Genomic DNA, 20,998 nt, shown 5'->3' with positions numbered 1-20,998 from the left:
AACTTTATAAAGGACACAAATACAATTATAAATATATATATTTTTTTAAAATTTAAAACAAAACATTAGCACTTGTTGGTCTAAAAGGTGGTTTCTTTGTATTTCTCCCACGGGATCCAGGGAACTGGGCAAAGGAAGCTCTGGGCATTTCCTTCCTTCCCCAGGGGATCAGGAGGGGGAGGAGCCACAGCCAATAGAAGGAAGAGAGGCTTGGCTCAGTAGCTTTGATGTGCAATTGAGAGAGCCTCACAAAGCAAGCTCTCCATTCTCCCCTTCCACCCCAAGGGAGGAGCCTCAGCCAAAGGAGAAAATAGAGGTTTTGCTCTATGTAGCTCCTGTGCAATTGAGCAAGCCTTGCAAAGCAAGCTATGATGCAGAAGGAAGCAAGAGAGAGAGAGAAGGAAGTAGATGGCAGCCAGTTGCTTGGGGGCCTGATAAGAGCCCTCCAGGGGCCTGGTTTGGCCCCCAAACTGCATGTTTTACACCCCCGCTTTAGCTCTTTGTAGTCACGACTGCACTCCATCATGTGAGTTACAATAGGTGCATCTACAACAAGGCTGCCTCCTGTAACAGCTGACATTATTTAAGAGCATGGCTTGCCGTTTTTTGTCTGAGAACCGCTAATGCCAGATAAAGAAACTGACTAGTTGCATGCATATTGTTGTGAGCATTGGGTAAGTTACGTGTTGTTTGAGCAGGATTAGTGTTGCTTTTGAAAAATATAATGGCACATGTAATTATGCATTTAGTTCCAGATAATATGAAGTGAATTGATCAAGACCAAGGTCTACAACTGAAACACGGCTTTTTAAACCTAGGGAACATGTTATCATTTACACACTTCATTATAAAGACATTCCCTCATGTGTTGAGTCTTCAATGTACTGCAAAGTAGCTTTTGACATTGCAGACAACATTGTCATCCATCAGGATAGGCCAAAGTGCACCTACTAGGACTTTGCACTCCTTGGAGTCTTTTTCTCTACATGGACACTTTCACGATGAAAAATGGCAAATGCTTTATTGTAATTTTGATTTATAATTTTGGATGTATACATTATATGTTCTAAAATAGTATGAGATTCCTTCAATGGTGAGTCTTTAAAAAATTCTTTGTACTGAGCAGCTACAGCACATTCTTGTAAGTTTCACTGAAATTGACTTTTTTGTAGGACAGGGTCTCCCCTGCTTCCCACCTGGGTATTAGCAACCCTATTCCTTGTGGATCCTTTTTGAAACACAGATGCAGCTTTGCACACAGGGTTAAAACAGTTAGATTATTTTGTTTAATCCGTTTACAGACCGCCTCTCTCCCCAATGCGGACCAAAGTGGCTCACATCGTTCTCATCACAGCAACCCTGTGAGGTTGGTTAGGCTGAAAGAGTGTGACTGGCCCAAGGTCAAACCAGCAAACTTCCATTGGGGATCTGAACTTGAACACCAGTGGGGATTTGAATTTGAGTCTCCGAGATCCTAGTCCAACATCCTTAACCACTACACCACGCTGCCTCTCAGCATGAATAAAAAATATAAATTAATGTTATCTTTTTACCTTTTTAGTAGTGATATAATATATGAGATATATAAGCACAAGGTGTCAGGTTCAGACAAATGGAGACATAAACGGTTTGGGAGTGTTTACATTAAAAGAGGAGATCTGTGCAAAGCCATCTCTTTGTCTTTCCCCACAGCTGCTTGTTTGTTTCTCCTTTTTGACTATTTCATGTTTCAGAGCATAATGCTTCTATTAAGATGCTTTCACACACACACTAAATAACACACTTCCAGTCCACTTTCAATGCCACTTGTAAATTGTCATGGAAGTGGATTGAAACAAACTCCATTATTTAGCATGTGCGAAAGCCTGTTGCTGAGTCTGGAAAATGGTCCTACTACTGTTTTGTTGCCAATCCATAGAATAGAATAATCCTTACTGCCACGTACATTTTTTGCATATAGAAGTGACAGTCCCGTTTGAATACATTCTCTAGTTCTTGCTACAGAACTGATTCTTCTCACTTTCTCTGTCTCTCACAATTTAAACGCCATCTCGCTTTTTGACAAGCAGAGACAGACCTGTGATCTTATTTTGCAGTTACATTTCCTCCCGTGCTTTTATCTTGCAGTGCCAAAAAAAAAGCAGTCTGGTTTCTCAGCTGTGATACTGCACTGTTTTTGTTGTCAGTTAACGATGACAAGTAACCTCGAAAAGTCTGATGACAATAGAAATAAGCGTAAAAAGGAAACAGAGGTGAGTCATTTGGAGCACCGGCTAGTACTTGGGTTTCAATATTAGAGCTATAGAATGGTGTCTGGTGTCTGGTGCTTTGTTTTTATTTTAAAAAATCCTTGTCAGGCATGTGCAGACACAAATATTGGGGTTGGGTGTAGAAATCTGTGAGCAAAGGACTGTATAGAAGCCGATTGTTCCAGCATTGATCTGGTTATGTCTTTTTTCGATAGAATGAAACATCAGAAAACCTGCCAATGCCTTTTGAAAAAACAAATGCGTCCCTTTCTGAAAGCTCCCAGTTAGCTTACAAAACAGAAGCCCTGGAAACAGTTTTAAATGGTGATGTATGATTATATATGTACCATTGCGTACATTTAATTTAAAATCATTTACATCCATTATTGATTAAAACGAATGTCTATATTGACAGATACAAGCAAGGAAATCAGTGTCCTGATATCAAAATATGCCCGTATGCTAAGGCAAGTAAACCAAACCGATGTTTGTTTCATAAATATTGTAGTGATAGGATTCAATGTAAAATGAAGAGGTCAAGCGTTTGTTTCTTAAAGGTAAAGGTAGTCCCCTGTGCAAGCACCAGTTGTTTTCAATTCCAGGGTGACATTGCTTTCACAACGTCTTCACGGCAGACTTTTTACGGGGTGGTTTGCCGTTGCCTTCCCCAGTCATGTTGCAATTCCTTTAAACTGAAGGACAGCTGTACTGGAGATTTACGAAAGCAGAGTTGTTTCAGAAACTGAATTCTTCACTTGTGTAAGACAGGGTGCCCGCTGATACACCTGCCAAGTATTTTTAGCAAGTGGGTGGGGCCAAGTACAGCTTTTGCCCAACAAGACTTCTGATTGACTCCTGGAGATTTGATTGGTTGTGTAGATTTTTCTAAATGTTGCTTTGGCAGCAGCTGCAACCACAGCACAAGGATCTGCACTGTGTGACTGAAGTTAAGCTCTCTTTGCCCGACTTGCCTGTGTGGCTGCTGCTGGTGGTGTCATTGCCAAATTTGCCTCTCCGCCTCTCCCCCCCCCCACAGCTTTGTCAAAGGGGCTTTTGAGAAGGTTCCTGCAGGCTGAAGCGGGGGCCATGGGTTGTGGGGCAGGCACTCTGACTCTGAGATAATTTGTGAGCGGCCCCAAAATTTTGATTGCCTAGGGACCTCCACAGGGTTTAATTCGGCACTGGTTTCCTGCTGGGCTTTTTCTACAAACAACAAAAAAAGCCCAATTGATTATGTAATAATTGAAATGACCAACACCATCATTTCATGCAGTATGTTCAGCATAAAACAGAGAACTTACCTTTTAAAAAGCCTAAACATTACATAGGCAGTGGAATTATTTCTCCCACGGGCTAAGTTTCTTGTGAGTTGTATATTTTTAAACATTAGGAAAACATGTTGCTTAATGTTATTTTTAAAGGACCACTTTAGTATTATAGAAATGTTTGTAAGCAGAAATAACCAGAAATAGGGGTCTCCATTTTCACTGTAGCCTTTCTTTTTTTCTTTCGGTGAGTCAATACAGTGAGAGAGCAGCAATGGATGCTTCTTATGTAGAGGAGCTTGAAGGAATCTTGAAAGAAACTGTTTCTGTAGAAAACCACTTGAAGATGAAACAGGAGAGTCTGCAGCAAAGGTTCGCAGCAATTGCAAATCCTCTCCAAAGTGAAAATGGATTGCCTGGCAAATGTCCTGAAATGTGAAGTGCAAACCTGAATGCCTAGAGCTGTACCTCTGGAGGAGACTAATATAGCACAAAACTGCTTTTTATTTACCTTGATTCTTGTAATTCTTGTTATTATTGGAAAACATCCCAATACTTGCCAAAGCAGTGTAAACCTTCGATATGAAAGAGAGTGTCAAGAGTTATAGTGAAATAGCAATTATGACACTGGTTTTATAATGGCTTTTGTGGAATTGGTTTCTTCTCGGAAGGCCTATATTCTGTGAAAACCCCTGTTAAGGTATTGTCTTGAAGTTTGGTTGTGGATTTGTTTTCTGTTGTCTGTAACCCATTGAGCGGATTAGAGGAAAAGAATGGAGAGAACTATGGGAGTGTTTGACTGAAAGCAGAGAATTTTAAGTGAAGAAGGTAGATGGCACAGTTTGACTGGAAGTTATCAGGAAAACAAATTGTTTTGACTAACATTTTCCTTTTGTGTATGGAATTCAGCCAAGCATATTTAAATTCAGTTACTTTCAATAGAAGATAATTATACACATGCTAAATTGCATGCTGAAGTCTTTGAGAATGAACAGTGCCTACCTTTACTTGGATTGTTGCCAAATATAATGCTACATTGCAAATTAAATATCAGCTAAGTACTGTGTCAAAGGTTGGTCTTTGTTAGTATGTAGTTAATTATTCTTTCATTTTTCACTTAGTGCTATTTTAGACTATTTGTGGATTCTATAAATGCAAATAAAAAAGAAAGGAAGCAAGGCGTTTTAACAGCGATCTTATTTTGCCATACACATAGCATTTGTCGATACCTTCTTGTCTCCAACAAAACTATGCTTTTTAGTGATCTTTAAAAGTGGAAGGAAATTATTTTAAGCAATGTATAAAAATATGTTTTTAAACCACCTGCACTAATTTCTGTGTGGTATACAGGCAAGCTGAAACCTGTCCTTTGCAATAATTGAGAAATGTGCTCCCTAAAGAATCTACTTTTTCTTACATAATCCAATTTCCTGTTTTAGTGGGCAAGGTTTAAAGCTTCAGAGCTTATCCAGTAATTCCTTTTTCCTTTAAGTTTTAACCTCTGTTGTTTAACCTACAGAGTTTGTAACATCCTAGACCAGTAGTAATATCACAGCTTCAATATAGCATCGGATGTTGCTCAGTCCAGCAGCTTGTAACAGCTTCTATCAAAGGCCTCCTGCTTTGGCCGGTGGGGATTTGCTGTGACATCCCAATGCCCTTCAGTTCTCTAATAGGGCAAACAGGACAAACCCTACGCCAAAGGATAAATGGACACAAATCTGTCATCAGAAATTACAGAACTGAGAAACCTGTTGGAGAACACTTTAACCTTCCTGAGCATTCAATGGGTGACCTCAAAGTAGCTGTTTCACTGCAAAGGAACTTCAAGAACAGAGTGGAGAGAGAAATTGCTGAATTACAAATTATCATGAAACTTGGGACAAACACCTCCCCAGGACTGAACAGGGATATTGGTTTTTTATCTCATTACATATGCTAAACCAACTCTGAGTATAGCTGTGCATCCACACTGCTCCATTGTATTTCTCTTTTAGAACAGTGTATCAGAATAATGTGGGTTTTTTTGTGTTGACATGCTCAAATGAGGGATGCGGGCTTCCACTATACTTTAATGCACCCTGTTTTTCTAATGGCTAACTTATATTATTTCTCTTTTAGAACAGTGTATCAGAAAAAATTTTTTTTTTGTTTTTTGTATTGACATACTCAAATAGGAGATATTGGCTGTTTGTCTTATTGCATATACCTACCCATCCTCCACTGTATTTTAATGTCTTCCTTTTTTTCTAATGGCAAACTATAATGTATGTTACAACCTCTTGAGAAACCATGCCCTCTATTTAAACTAACAAAGCCAGAATGTTACCTAGATTTATGGTGCTTCGCACCTACACCAGCAGTCTGCTTTTTATCACCCTCCAGTGTTGTTTCAGCCCTGCTTTGTCCTAACACTAACAAACACAGATCCCTATTTGTGATTCTTTTAATCTGCTAAAAACATTCCCATGATTATACGTACCAACTCACTGCCCACTTATATTAAGAATTGCTGCTTGCCATTCCCATTTTGTCTGATGAAGTCTGCTTAAGAGCATACGAAAGCTTACATTCTGCATAAAACTGAGTTGGTCTTAAAGGTGCACTTGTCTACTGCTTTGTTCTATTGCTTGAGACCAACACGGCTGCCTCCTGGGATCTAACCCAGTCAGCAGTCATGTGACATAGATTAGGCGGAGAGTGTCACCAAGCAACTTTTCACAACTGAGTGGGGGTTAGAAATCAGATCTCCTGAATCCTAATCTGACACTCTAACCATGACACCATTCTGGCTGTCACCCTAGTTTTCACAAGATGTTTTTCGATATTTTTTAAAAATTGTGAATCTTCATTTACTTATGAACCAAATCCTGTTTGCAGATTCTTCATGGCATCTGAGTATTGGTAACAATGGCATCATCAGCAACAACAGTATCTATTGCTTAGTGTTTGGGTCTGAGAATATGATTTTAAGGAATATCTAAGCGGGGATAAGTAAGGATTGTTTGCCACTTTCCTAAGTAGTTTTTCCTCTTAAAACGTATCTTGATGATGGAGTAGAATGCTTACCTGGGAAATCTTTTAAAAGAATTCTGGTGCCCTGAACAAGACTACTTATAGAGACACCACTTTCAGCCCTTCCCTTTGAGAACTTCTTCCTGTACTTTATATCTTTAGATTAAAGCAGAGGTATTTTACAGGTACATCCATTTAGCTCCTGTACATGGATAAGAGACAGCTTGTTCCCCATTTTGTCCTTTTGTTGGCTACACAGAGATCACCGTTAAGTCTGGCTTACTTGCTCTGATTAAAAATAGAAGAAGATATTGGATTTATATCCCGCCCTCCACTCCGAAGAGTCTCAGAGCGGCTCACAATCTCTTTTCCCTTCCTCCCCCACAACAGACACCCTGTGAGGTGGGTGGGGCTGAGAGGGCTCTCACAGCAGCTGCCCTTTCAAGGTCAACCTCTGCCAGAGCTATGGCTGACCCAAGGCCATTTTAGCAGGTGCAAGTGGAGGAGTGGGGAATCAAACCTGGTTCTCCCAGATAAGAGTCCGTACACTTAACCGCTACACCAAACTGGCTCTGAAGGAAATTTGGTGACAAGGAACATTTATTTCATTACACAGATTGTCACTGGATGTTTTGAGACAATTAATGCTAATATCATTTTGAAAATGTTGATTGGTAGAGATGTTCATGATGAAATTCAGATTTCTGGTTTGTATTTATATGGGTGTTTAAAGTGTTTAAAAAGTGCTAGATACAAACAGTGCAGATAAGCTGAATTCCAACCTTCTAAGTCTATTGACTGTGTTTGGGATTGTAAATAATCCTTCAGTGTGTAAAGGATGAAAATATTAAAGGAACTGTTGAATCGGAACACTTTTCTTTCCCTTATTTATTTTTGCAGGAGAATGGTCTGTGAGATAAATTCACTCCCTACGGCAGAGATACTGCTGCACGCTTCTGCACAAGACACTGGCAACATTAGTTCCGTGCCAGCCCATTCCTGCCACATATGTTCAGACTGCTGAGAAGGCTTTTATTCTGAAATGTGGCATTTTGCCATTCCTTCTCCTCTATATTCTCATTGGTATCTGATGCACTCTGCCATCTAGGGCAGAGAGTGTGTGCAAGCTAGTTACAATCTGCTTTGTCATTTGAGCCCAGCATCATGCAAATGCTTTCTTATATTTGTTCGCTCACTAGCCTCCTAACTAAGCATGTGGCTGATTTCTTTTGGATTTTGCTGCAGTACATCCCAGGTAAGAGGGTTCCCCTCCTCCTTGGTCTCCTACAAAGGGTGCATTGCCGGAGAGAGCGTTTTTAAAAAGCGTCTGAGACTAGGTAGCCTGGTTGCGCAGGCCTCTCTTGTGTTGTGCAGATAACATGAAAGAGAAGAGCTTGATTCTGGGGAATTGGAGATGTCATTGGTGAGCAGCTGTCAACGGTCTTCTTTGCAGCAGGACTGCTAGCTGAACTCCAAGAGGCTTTCTGGCAGTTGTTTCTACTGTTGCTTACAAAGGAATTAGAATATTGCAAGATGAGTGGTTAGTTAAGAAGATATTTCTCATTGGAAATCAAGTGGACTTGATTCCAAAGGTTCCACGATTCTCTTATCTAGCAGCTAGTACTGGAGGCAGATTCCTCAAGCAAATGAGTTATTCATGCACAGAGGTCAGTGAATGGAGTTTGCTTTGTCAGAGCAAGCTTTGGTGCAGTTACATAAACCAAGAGCAAATGCCTTGAACAATGTTGTTTTCCTTTGCGTTTTGCTATACTTTGTTCTACTTGGATATTGGTGTCTTTTTTTCTTTTTGAGAATGAGAACTAGCCAAAATAGTTTTGCATGCTGATTTATTTTGATGTGAAAAAATCAAATCGGTTAAGAGCCTCAGGGTTAAACTGGACCCGGCATTACTGCTGGAGAAGCAAGTTAACACAGCTGGGGGAAAGGCTTTCTTCCATCTCAGTCTAGCAGCTTAAAAAAAAGGCCCCTTACCTCAATCAGGCCACCTGAATCCATTCCACACTGACATCAAGACTAGACGATTTCCCTTCAAAACCAAGTCCTAAATTCTGGTTGATGCAGAACGTTATTGCAATGATTTAAAGTTTTAACTGTGCGTTTCTTTAAATGCTTGGCAAGTTGCAGAGGAAAAGGAGGGGGTGAAGGCAGGGGATGAGTGAGTGAGGTGAGTGGCTGGTGACAGAGAGAGTGTATGGGTGGAGCTTAAAAGTGTGTGGGTGTGCTATGTGTGTGGAGAGAGTGAGCGAAGGCAGAAGCCAGTCTGTCAGTCAGCAGTTAACAGCCAGCGGTCTGCAGAATCTGAGAAGCAGTCTTCTGATTAGAATTCCATATTTGTGCTGTGAAAGGCGTTAAGAGTCTAGGGAAGAAAAGTAGAATACTTTGGAGGACATATTAGTGGCTAGAGAGAGAACCAAAACCTAACTATTATCAGAGTATTCCAAGAGTGCAAGACATAGAAGCTGACAGAGGTCTGAGTTAGAATGAGAAAGGAGGATTTGAGAGTGAGGAGTGTGCGAGGTGAAAGAGTGTGACATCCCAGTAAGAAGTTGTTGTTATTCACTGAAGAGTTACGCTACAAACATCTTGAAACCAATATGCTTCTTGTATAACGTTCTGTTTTATTGTTCACCCGGGGTCCTATGAAATATAAGAGTCTCAAACTCAGGACCGCATAGTCCAACGAAGGAGCCTTACAGCTTGCACACAATACTGACGGAAAGGTTAATAAGACTGGAATTAAATTCCTAGTGGCTGCGTTATGAACCCAGGGAGGAAAAGAACAAGAAAATTAAAAGATGCACCGTATCTAGCCACACAAATTAAAAGAGAAGCCATGACAGTTATGGCTTAGCTGATACGGAGGGCTAGAAGGATCACGCATATTACTCCCATTCTAATGTCGCTCTGCTGACTGCCCGTTAGTTGCTGGGCTGAGTTTAAGGTATTGAATATCACAAACAAAGCCTTTCATGGCCTTGGACCTTCAAATGTGTGAGACAGCCTTTCCTTCTATGCCCCACCACCACAGCTTGGCTTGTCTGAGCAAGTTATTCTGCAGGTATAAACCTGCAAATGGACAAAACCAACAACTGCCTTCTCTGTAGTGGCCCCTGCCTTATGGAACAGCCTGTATCAGGACGTCTCCTGATCTCCTGGCTGTCTGCAAACTATGCAAAACTGAATCATTCAAGAGGGCTTTTCTACACAGGCAATAGGGTAGCACTGTTATAAAAGCCTTCGCAAAGTTGCTTGGAGAATTGGGAACTGTGGTCTGTATTACTGTGTATAGTTTGCTGTGGGTTGGCTCTAGTTGTATTACTGTGTATGATCTGCCTTATTTTTCTTATATTCTGTTTGGCTTGTCTGCCCACTCTTCCAACCCAGACAGATTCTTACAACTACTCTTGGATTTCTCTCAACTTGGTGACATATCATTATTGGCAAAAATTACCGTATGATCTTAAGAAACACATGTGTCCTGTCTGTGTTTCCCTTTGCCAAGGACTTCCTAACTCAGCTGGGTCATGTTGTCCTGGGCTGGAACGTCTATTTTGGGCCTGCACTATTGACGTCACCTGCTTCCTGACAGCATCCAAACCTTCTATGACAGTCATTCTTCTTTATTCCGTAGTATTCCAAAAAGTCTATCCCTTCAGGAGTTCCTGGTTACTAGCAGTAATAGATACTATAACGTACAGCATGCATAACATAAGTGTGTATTATATGCAAGCATGCATAGATATAGAGCATTAATGTGCATGGCGCAGCATAGCTTAATGATTCATGGTTACATGTAAGTAGCATTCAAAATACATAATCAACAAGCAATTTTAAACAAACAAACAAAAAAAAAAAGGCGGAAGAAGAGGCCCTCTTCTTTGGTCAGTGTTCAAATCTGCCCCCAAACCTTCTCCTCCCACTTTCTGTTCAAACTCGATCATCAGGTCAGGAAAACGTTTATAGAAGCCTAAATTCCTTTCTTATGGGAAACCCCCCCCCCCCCCCTTATTTTATTTCCTCATCCTGTGGAAAATTAGGAGTTTTTCTTTAGAACTCCTAGGATTAGGAGTTTTTCTTAGAACTCTTTTTAAAAGTTGTAAATCTGTCTCAGCTGGCAAAGGTTTCTCTCTCTCTGGTCTGGTTCGTGATAAGTCGGCAATTTGTTCCAGTTCACCAGAGAGCTGTCTGATTTCTGTTAGGAAAATTAAACTGCAAATAAGCTATTATGATGGCTTAAGTGAGGCTCCTTTTCCTCTAGGGTTGCCAATCCCCAGGTAGGGGCAGGGGATCCCCCAGTTTGGAGGCCTTCCCCCCGCTTCAGGGTCATCAGAAAGCAGGGCAGGGGGAAGGAAACACTGTTCCCTATGGAGACTGATTCCCATAGGGCAGGGGTGGCCAACGATAGCTCTGCAGATGTTTTTTGCCTACAACTCCCATCAGCCCCAGCCATTGGCCATGCTGTCTGGGGCTGATGGGAGTTGTAGGCAAAAAAAGCATCTGGAGAGCTACCATTGGCTACCCCTGCCAAAGGGTATAATGGATAATTGATCCACATGTATCTGGGGCTCTGGGGGTCCTGTTCTATGCGTTAGAGACACCAAATTTTTAACTAAGCATCCAGTGCTTCTCTTCAAAACAGCCTCCAAGTTTCAAAAAGATTGGACCAGGGGGTCCAATTCTATGAGCCCTAAAAGAAGGTGCCCCTATCCTTCATTATTTCCAATGGAGGGGAGGCATTTAAAAGGTGTGCGGTCCCTTTAAATGTGATGGCCAGAACTCCCTTTGGAGTTCAATCATGCTTGTCACAACCTTACTCCTGGCTCCACCCCCAAAGTCTCCTGGCTCCACCCCCAAATTCCCCAGATGTTTCTTGAATTGGACTTGGCAACCCTACCCTATTTTCCTCCTACATTTCTCTGTCCATCTCCTGAAAGTGTTTGTTGAAATCTTTAAGGTGTATTAGAGTTGTATGTATATAAAACTATAGTTCCCATTATTTCCACCCTCAACTTCCCTCGTTAGGAGCTTTTGGCAAGGAGTCCTGTTGTTTACGTAGCTCCAAGTGGTTTGTGTGCGAGAGCTCTAGACTTCGAACTTTGCGGTCGTTTTGATCTTGGGTCCTATCCGATTCCTGTACTGGTTTTACCTGGATGGAAGAGAGGAAAGTTTCATTCTGTTTTGAAAATGGCCTTTATCCAAAAAAGGGCTTTAGGTCTGTCTCGTTGGTTTTAGGCTCTCCTTAGCCTAACAAGCTGTTCCTTTCCTGTGTACTAATCTCTCACTTTGTTCCACAGTTCTGAATAGCCTCCTGTCCAGCCAGAAGCAGCAGCTCACCTTCAGCACCCGGAAAGGTCTGGAATGTATCGCGCCCTTGTTTGCCAGCGTGGAAGAGACACCCCAACCGATCCCTACGTGGGTCAAAGGGAAAATCCCCCCATGGCTCAAGGGAAAACTGCTGAGGAATGGGCCTGGGAAGTTTGAGTTTGGAAAAGATCAGTAAGCCCTGTTTCTTGTTGTTGTTTTCTCTGGTTTATGACTTCCAAACTGTAACCGTCTCAGTGTCTTTGAATTGTCTGTGGGTGAGGCTATCCATCCACGTTCCGAGTTACCACAACTGCATTCCGCTCTCACATATTAGTGTTAATAACCTTTGGCTCGGAAAGAAAGAACAAACACTCTGTCCTAAGAAGGGGAGGGACTCGGTGGAGAATCTTGCTTAGGTTGCGGTACTGCCCTTTTTATCTGATCTGCTTTGCGAGGAATGAAAAAGACAAGTCACAGAGCAGGGGGGGAAGCAGCTGTGAATTTTTTGCGTTGTGCATGGGGTTGGGCTAGGAGACACCTAGCCTGCAAGCTGTATTTTTCTATGTTTCTAAATCAGTCCACTGCTGATCGATACCCTAAAAAAATAAATAGATTTTGCTTGCTTCTTTTAGAAAAAAAATTCTTTTGCAAACTGTGGAGAAACGCCATTTTAGTCAGTGGTGGTGCTTCATTTGGCAGGGGTCAGTAAATCCCTCAGCAAGCTTTGTAGCCTTCCCCTCACTCCCCCCCTCCCTTCCAGAGCCAAACCAACAACGCTAGGGGGAAAATCTCCTAGAGAGGCAGGAAGTGCTTTTGTTCTTGGCATGTGTGTTAGCAGGAAGAGAAAGGCAGTTGGAAGCCAGGGCTCGAGCGAGCATGTGGTGAGCAATGGAGGCTCCTGCCTGGGAGGCCCCCAGGCAGGCAGACTAAGTAAGTAATTCTCAAGACAGGACAAGTGTAGACCAGGGACAGTAGAAAGCGTTTATAAACACCTTTCTTTTGTTATGCTGTTTGCTGTGCGTGTGCTGTGCTGTGCTAACCTTTTAAATGCAACTGTTTTTGTTTTGTTTTTCTTTTCCTATCTTTTTCTCTTTTTAAATAAATATATTTTTACTGTTTAAATGCTGGCAGTCAAACTCTGTACCACATAGATCCCCAGACCGCTTTAGACCACGCTGTTTTTAAGAAGGGGGCCCCAGGGAAGGGGGGAAGGCATGCAGTTGGATAAGGTGCCAATCCTCCAGGGGTGCCCCAAAGAAGTGCTGAGGTCTCTGTGAAACCCAAGTACAGGGTGGCAGAGGACCTTGAGGCCGGGCCTCATAGCAGGAGAGGGGGATTGGGAGTCCTGTTCCTCTCAATCTGAACCCCGGGACTGAGCAGGTGGTGGCAGCGCGCCCAAGGGGCAGGAGGAGAAATAGCTCCCTCCAGGAGTTGGCGACTCCATAGGGAGCAGACGGGACCGGGTCTGAAGGCAGAATCGGGCCGGTTCCGTCACACTAACGTTTGAGGTTGTCGGGGAAGAAGTGCTCTCGGTGTTTGAAAATGAAAAAAAAAATCGTGAAGATTTATATCTGTTGTGTATGTGGACTCATGTGGATGTTCTTTACCGGTGTTCCTGCCTGGCTCACTGGAGCCTTAAGGACTGAGTTTGGGGGTTCTAGAGCAGGGGTGGCCAACGGTAGCTCTCCAGATGTTTTTTTTTTGCCTACAACTCCCATCAGCCCCAGCCATTGGCCATGCTGACTGGGGCTGATGGGAGTTGTAGGCAAAAAACATCTGGAGAGCTACCGTTGGCCACCCCTGCTCTAGAACAATGGGCAGTAGAATCCAAATCCCTGCTTCCCTGGCCCAACCAGAAGCCCCCAGCTGGCTCAAACGACCCAACGGCGTCCTAGCTTGGGAACCCAGGACTGTATATAGTTAAGCAGTCTTCTAGTTCAGCAGTTACCATCCTGTAACTCAATCACTGCCACCTTGTCTCTTCCATGCATTGAACCCACTGTATTATAATAGCCATTAGAATTGATTTCACCACCACCACCAGGTGGGTGAATTTAAATAAAAAGCTATTGAACGATTTCTCCACATTTGGGGGCTTATTCTCCCCCTCTTTGCCAGACTGAGGGGAAGGAACCAGGTCTTGCTGTTACTTTAATCCAGGGGTGGCCAAGGGTAGCTCTCCAGATGTTTTTGCCTACAACTCCCATCAGCCCCAGCCGGAATGGCCAATGGCTGGGGCTGATGGGAGTTGTAGGCAAAAAAATCTGGAGAACTACCCTCGGCTACCCCTGCTTTAATCTATATGTAGGTTTAGTTGTTGCTGTTACTTTGATCTAAACGTAGGGCTTCGTTCTTTTTATGGTCTTCATTCTGCAAAGTCTATATGCAGTTTTTCTAAACTGCGATGGGTTCATATGTAAAGTTATGCATAAAGATATGAATGTGGATGCATGAGACATCTTCAGGCCTTAGATTTAGCAGGAGCTCACAGGAGCACAGCTCCCGAACCTTTCTGAGGGTTCCCCCTCTTCCTCCCCGGGTGTTTTTACCCTGTTTGTGACTCTATCACCGCATTGGAAACTCACCTTTTACATTACCTAACGTTCTCACAACTGTTTTGCATCGTTGCTGCCTGAAGCATCTACATTTGCTTTGGTGAGATGGGTTTTGGAGCTGCTGCTGCAACGTTTTTCTCCACACTAGTTTTGATCTGGTCTTTTCTCCACAGGCATTTCAAACTTGTATTGTAGAAGTTTTCATGCGTTTTAAAAGACTCTTCCAAAAGACACCACAAGGTGCAGTAATTTGCATGAGAACTGACAGCATTTGAAATTTTTACATATCATTGCTTGCTTCATCTAGTAATTTAAATTTGTATTGTTTTTGCAGTGTTGACACAATTTCCAAGCAATCACATACATTTAACTAAGCACTGGTATTCTGGCTGCCCTCTGGTTAGAGACACCCCACCCCCAAAATTGAAACGCTTAAATGTAAAAGGAAAATAATTAAAGCGGAACAGTGGCAGGTGATTTGAAGACTCTAAAACTCTGGATCAAATTGAATGTAAAAACACCCCCCCCACCTACTTTGCCCATTGAATAGTAGGTGCAGCTGCATAACAATCCCTGGATTAGGAGAGTGGCAGCCAGCCAGCCACCAGGGGCTTTGCCACGCCCCCAGCAGCTCTCATTAACCACCCTTTCTCCACTTCTTCTGTGATTTTGGGTGGATTGCTGACCTTTTGATCGGAGGGGTGGTGGCCCAGGAGAGCCCCAGGAGAGCAAGGCCTGCTTGGGCTGGCTGGATCTCTAGCCAGCCCAAGCAGGCCTCATTCGCCTGGGACTCTCCTTTCTTGCATCAGGTTTTTTTTTGCCCGGGGGGGCATATGCTAATGAGCTCCATCACCTATTTTTCTACAAAATGACCCCTGTTTGGATGCATAAAGTTATACATTTGGATGCATGAAACTATGAACTGGAACCCAGTGCAACCTTTAAAAAGGACGGTGTAGGTAGGATGCCACCCTATGCTCCTGTCTTCTCTTTTGACGGTGTTCCTTTTCTCTGCCGGAAGATACAACCACTGGTTCGATGGTGCCGCCCTGCTACACCAGTTCACAATTGAGAAGGGGGCTGTGACCTACCAAAGCAAGTTCCTCAGGAGCGATGCCTACAAGGCCAACAGCCAGTACAACCGGATCATGGCCTCTGAGTTTGGAACCCTGTCTATGCCGGACCCTTGCAAGAGCATTTTTGAGCGGTTCATGTCGAGGTTTGAAATGATGGGCAAGTATCTTACCGATAGCAGCTCCGTTACGTCGTGAACTTGATGTTATTGCTTTCCACTGAGAAATTCTAAACAAAATTGCCAGCGACATTTGGCTGTTGTGCTGACATTCTTGACAGTGCGCCTGGTGCAGAAGGTGGGCAGGATTAGGTACAAACCTGAGCTCAATTGGAGTATATTTTCATCGCCTGCCCTTGGGTGCCATTCCCTGTCGTTTTCATGTCAAATCAGAAATCATGCTTCAATAGGGTTGCCAAGTCCAATTTAAGAAATATCTGGGGACTTTGGGGGTGGAGCCAGGAGACTTTGGGGGTGAAGCCAAGATCAAGGCTGTGACAAGCATAATTGAACTCCAAAGAGAGTTCTGGCCATCACATTTAAAGGGACGGCACACCTTTTCAATGCCTTCCTTCCATAGGAAATAATGAAGGATACGGGCAACTTCTTTTGGGGCTCATAGCATTGGACCCCCTGGACCAATCTTTTTGAAACCTGGGGGGTATTTTGGGGAGAGGCACCAGATGCTATACTGAAAATTTGGTGCCTTTACCTCAAAAAACAGCCCCCCCAGAGCCCCAGATACCCGTGGATCAATTGTCTATTATTTTCTATGGGAATAAATATCCACAGGGAATAATAGAGTTCCCAGCAGACATTTCCCTTCCCTCCCCCCGCTTTCTGATGACCCTGAATCAGGGGGAGGGCTCCAAACCGGGAGATCCCCTGGCCCCACCTGGGGATTGGCAACCCTATGCTTCAAACAAAATGAACTTTGAGTCCGGGGCACCTTTAAGACCAGCAAAGTGAATTCCGGGTATAAGCTTTCATGTGCACGCCCACTTCTTCAGATTCGTGCATTCACACAAAAGATTATATCCAGAATAAAAAAATTCAGCTGCTCTTCAGACCAATATGGCTACCCCCCCTGAATCTGGGCTTCAAACCGCTCTGCTTCCTGAGTTGCAAAAATGGGGAATTACCTGTTCAATTGAAAAGAAAAAACTGTGGGAGCAGTTCTGAGCAGGTCCACTCAGAATCATACTTGGGGCTGTAGCCAGAATTTGGAAGGTCGGGAGGCATTTACATTTTTCAGGGGGCACTGATGCCTCACCCAGTGCCCCCCAAAACCTTCCCTCTAGTGGCTCCCTTCCTGCTTACTTCTCTTTCTTGCCACCGCCCTCCCCTCGCCTCTCCCCAACCAACTTGCTTCCGGGCTGGGGGCAGAAGCAGACCCCAGCCCCCCCAGTGAGTTAAAGGGCCCGCGGATCAGCTGTTTCCCAGGCTGTTAACTCAGGCAGGGCTGGGGGCTGCTTCTGCTGCCGGCCCGCACATTATTTTACTGGTGGGGAAGAGAGGGTGGTGGTGAGCTCACCACAGCCCTCCCTTCCCTGCCGCTAAAACAGCCCGCGGGCCGGCAGCTAGGGTTGCCAAGTCCAAATCAAGAAATATCTGGGGACTTTGGGGGTGGAGGCAGGAGACTTTGGGGGTGGAGCCAGGAGACATTGGGGGCGGAGCCAGGAGCAAGGGTGTGACAAGCATAATTGAACTTCAAGGGAGTTCTGGCCATCACATTTAAAGGGACCACACATCTTTTAAATCCCTTCCCTCCATAGGAAATCATGAAGGATAGGGGCACCTTCTTTTGGGGCTCATAGAATTGGACCCCCTGGTCCAATCTTTGTGAAACTTGGGGGGTATTTTGGGGAGAGGTACTGGATGCTATGCTGCAAATCTGATGCCTCAACCTCAAAAAACAGCCCCCCCCCCAGAGCCCCAGATACCCACGGATCAACTCCATTATTTCCTATGAGAATAATTCTCCATAGGGAATAATAGAGTTTCCTCCCCTCCCCCCGTTTTCTCTCTCTCTCTCACTCACACACACGCTTAACTGTCTCTGGCGCAAGTGGGCAGCCGTGTTGGTCTGAAGCAGTAGAAGAAAGCAGGAGTCTCTGGTGCCTCCACAACGAGGTCTGAAAAGTATAGGGGCTACCTGCTCTTTTACACACACGCTCACTTGTCCGAAAGGAAAGCAAAACAAACAGAGGGGCTGCACTCCCAGGAGGTCTGCTGTTGCTAACCCTTCCCCATGAAGTCCTTCCTGCTCCAATTTAAAGGCACACACGCATTTTAAAACCGGACCTGTTTGCAGGTCCTGCCAAAGATCTAGAGGTACGGGGTGGCTGTGGGGGAGGAGCTTCCCCCGCCGGCCAGCTGGCTGGGGGCAGGAGAAGCCTGTAAAACCGGGGAATCCCCCGCTGGGACCTGGGGATTGGGAAGCCTACCTGCAGCAGAAGCAGCCCGCGCCCCTCAAGTTAAAGGGCCCGCGAAGCAGCTGATCGGCAGGCCCTTTAACTCAGTTCAGAGGCTGGGACTGCTTATGCTCCCCGCCCTAGAAGTGACCTCACTGCTGCCCTGGAGCCACGGCAGAGGTCCTGGGGGGCTGGTTGGGGCCCCCTCGTCGCTACAGGCCTGCCCTTAGGTCAGTTCAACGACATCCTTAGAATTGCAGTGCAACGGATACAAGAGCGTTTAAGCAATGGGAGTCAGGGCCAGCACTGGTGTCCTTCGAAGTGGGGCAGCTGCAGAGGCCTGAAGTTTCAAGCAGGGCTCGCTGCTGCTGGCATCCCTTGCACACTTCTAGGCTAGCTTTCCACCGCCCCTGCTCCTTGGTGCACGCTCTCCCCTAGGCTTCCCAATCCCCAGGTCCCAGCGGGGGATCCCCCGGTTTTACAGGCTTCCCCCCTCCCCCAGCCAGCTGGCTGGCGGGGGAAGCCCCTCCCCCACAGCCATTATGCACCTCCATGAACAATTCCCATAGGGAATGATCTGTGGGTATCGGGGGCTCTGGGGGGGCTGTTTTTTGAGGTAGAGGTGCCAAATTTTGAGTATAGCATCTAGTGCCTCTCCGCAAAATACCCCCCAAGTTTCAAAAGGATTGGACCAGGGGATCCAATTCTACAAGCCCCAAAAGAAAGTGCCCCTATCTTTCATTATTTTCTATGGAAGGAAGGCATTTTAAAAGGTGTGCTGTCCCTTTAAATGTGATGGCCAGAACTCCCTTTGGAGTTCAATTCTGCTTATCACACCCTTGCTCCTGGCTCTGCCCCCAAAGTCTCCTGGCTCCACCCCCAAAGTCCCCAGATATTTCTTGAACTGGACTTGGCAACCCTACTCTCCCTGGTGCCCCTGGGGAAAGGATGGAATGGCAGCTGTCAGCAAAGCAGGTCGAGGGCTCTTGAGAAGACAAGGGAAGAACACACAAGCGGGGAGGAGGCACTTGGACTGGTAGGGTTGCCAACCTCCAGGTGGTAGCGAGGTCTGAACCGTGAAAAATTACTACGATACAGTGGTATCAAATATATATTCCAGTAGCAGTTCCTCGTTCCAGTTCAAAATTTTTAGCAAGTACAAAATTCTTAACAAGTACAAAACTCTAAATAGATTTGTTCTATTTTCAAAATGTCCCTGTAATGTGCAATAGCAGGGTATTTTCAAAATATCCCTGTAAGGTGCAATAGCAGGGTATTTTCAAGATGTCTCTGTGAGGTGCAATAGCAGGGTATTTTCAAAATGTCTCTGTAAGGTGCAATAGCAGGGTATTTTCAAAATGTCTCTGTAAGGTGCAATAGCAGGGTATTTTCAAGATGTCTCTATGAGGTGCAATAGCAGGGTATTTTCAAAATGTCCCTGTAAGGTGCAATAGCAGGGTATTTTCAAGATGTCTCTGTGAGGTGCAATAGCAGGGTATTTTCAAAATGTCCCTGTAAGGTGAAATAGCAGGGTATTTTCAAGATGTCTCTGTGAGGTGCAATATTGCCTCCAGCTTCTATTCATCAAGTGAAGAATGTGCAACATTTCTAAGGACTGCAAATTTTAAAACATCTTGCATACTTTAGTAATTCCCGACAAGGCAGGAAGGGGTCTTTTTTTTCAGCAATCCACGCTTGGAATTATTGGAATATCCAAGATGTTTTGAAATTTGAAGTACTTAGAAATTTTGCACATTGGAGCAGCTTGTTTACTTAAGGCCCCCATTCTCTCTAGGGGAAAGGATATCTGTCATCTGGAGACTGGTTGTAATTCCAGGAGATCTCCGGTCATGAACTGGAGGTTGAACAAAGACTGAACTGTGAAAAACTACTAGAATCATAAAGTTGGAAGGGACCTCCAGGGTTATCTAGTCCAACACCCTGCACAATGCAGGCACCTCACAAATACCTCCCCCTAAATTCACAGGATCTTCATTACTAAGATACAATGGTATTATCAAACATATATTCCAATAGTATTTAAATGTGGAATACATAATTCTTAGCAAGTTCAAAATTCTTAGCAAGTACAGCATTTTAATACTGGTTCCAATATTTTCAAAATGTCTCTAGAAGGTGCAAAATTGCCCCCAACTCAGGCCTCAGATTCAGCAGGAGCTCACAGGAGCACAGCTCTTGAACCTTTCTGAGGGTTCCCCCTCTTCCTCCCCACCTACCTTGTCCATTGTATAGTAGGTGCAGCTGCATAACAATCCCTGGATCAGGAGAGCGGGCTAGGGTTGCCAATCCCCAGGTGGGGGCAGGGGATCACCCAGTTTGGAGACCCTCCCCCCGCTTCAGGGTCATCAGAAAGCGGAGGGAGGGGAGGGAAATGTCTGCTGGGATCTCTGTTATTCTGTATGGAGTCTAATTCCTATAGGAAAAAATGGAGAATTGATCCGCAGGTATCTGGGGCTCTTGGGGGGTGCTATTTTTGAGGTAGAACACCAAATTTTTAGTATAGCATCCAGGGTCTCTCCCCAAATTTCCCCCCAAGTTTCAAAAAGATTGGACCAGGGGGTACAATTCTATGAGCCCCAAAAGAAGATGCTCCTATCCTTCATTAATCCCTATGGAAGGAAGGCATTTTTAAAAATGTGTGATCCCTTTAAATGTGATGGCCAGAACTCCCTTGAAGTTCAATTATGCTTGTCATACCCTTGGTCCTGGCTCCATCCCCAAAGTCTCCTGGCTCCATCCCCAAATTCCCCAGATATTTCTTGAATTGGACTTGGCAATCCTAGAGCGGGCAGCCAGTCAGCCAGCCACCAGGGGCTTTGCCACGCCCCCAGCAGCCCTCATTAACCCCTGGAGAAGCCCATGCCACCGTTTCTTCACTTCTTATGTGATTTTGGGTGGCAGGTGGCTTGCTGGCCTTTTGACATAGAGGGGCAGCCCAGGAGAGCCCCAGGCGAGCAAGGATCTCTAGCCATCCCAAGCAGGCCTCACTTGCCTGGGGCTCTCCTTTCTTTTGTCGGGTGCCTTTTGGCTGGTGGGGGCATATGCTAATGAGTTATGCTAATGAGCTCCGCCACCTATTTTT

The 20,998-nt window shown here is 44.6% G+C and overlaps 2 protein-coding genes across 2 annotated transcripts in view; both read left to right on the top strand.

Annotated features, from left to right (window-relative positions):
* Nucleotides 1–607: 607 nt before the first annotated feature.
* On the top strand, nucleotides 608–4,692 carry TEX12 (testis expressed 12). The gene is made up of 5 exons (XM_060250911.1): nucleotides 608–674; nucleotides 2,128–2,252; nucleotides 2,465–2,573; nucleotides 2,665–2,716; nucleotides 3,776–4,692. Exons 2-5 carry the CDS (start codon nucleotides 2,193–2,195, stop codon nucleotides 3,951–3,953), a joined length of 399 nt encoding a protein of 132 aa, XP_060106894.1. The 5' UTR covers nucleotides 608–674; nucleotides 2,128–2,192; the 3' UTR covers nucleotides 3,954–4,692.
* A 1,732-nt stretch (nucleotides 4,693–6,424) lies between these two features.
* Nucleotides 6,425–20,998, top strand: part of LOC132580684 (carotenoid-cleaving dioxygenase, mitochondrial-like) — a 33,620-nt gene continuing 19,046 nt past the window's right edge. Inside the window, exons 1-4 of the mRNA XM_060251669.1 lie at nucleotides 6,425–6,445; nucleotides 7,685–7,784; nucleotides 11,845–12,046; nucleotides 15,431–15,642. Of these exons, the coding sequence (XP_060107652.1) occupies nucleotides 6,425–6,445; nucleotides 7,685–7,784; nucleotides 11,845–12,046; nucleotides 15,431–15,642 (535 nt within the window). The remainder of the gene's footprint in view (nucleotides 6,446–7,684; nucleotides 7,785–11,844; nucleotides 12,047–15,430; nucleotides 15,643–20,998) is intronic.

Source organism: Heteronotia binoei, chromosome 12 (assembly GCF_032191835.1).
Source record: "Heteronotia binoei isolate CCM8104 ecotype False Entrance Well chromosome 12, APGP_CSIRO_Hbin_v1, whole genome shotgun sequence".
NCBI classification, from domain to species: Eukaryota; Metazoa; Chordata; class Lepidosauria; order Squamata; family Gekkonidae; genus Heteronotia; species Heteronotia binoei.
The sequence above is the reverse complement of the archived record's forward strand: the minus strand, read 5'-3'. Positions and strand labels throughout refer to the sequence as shown.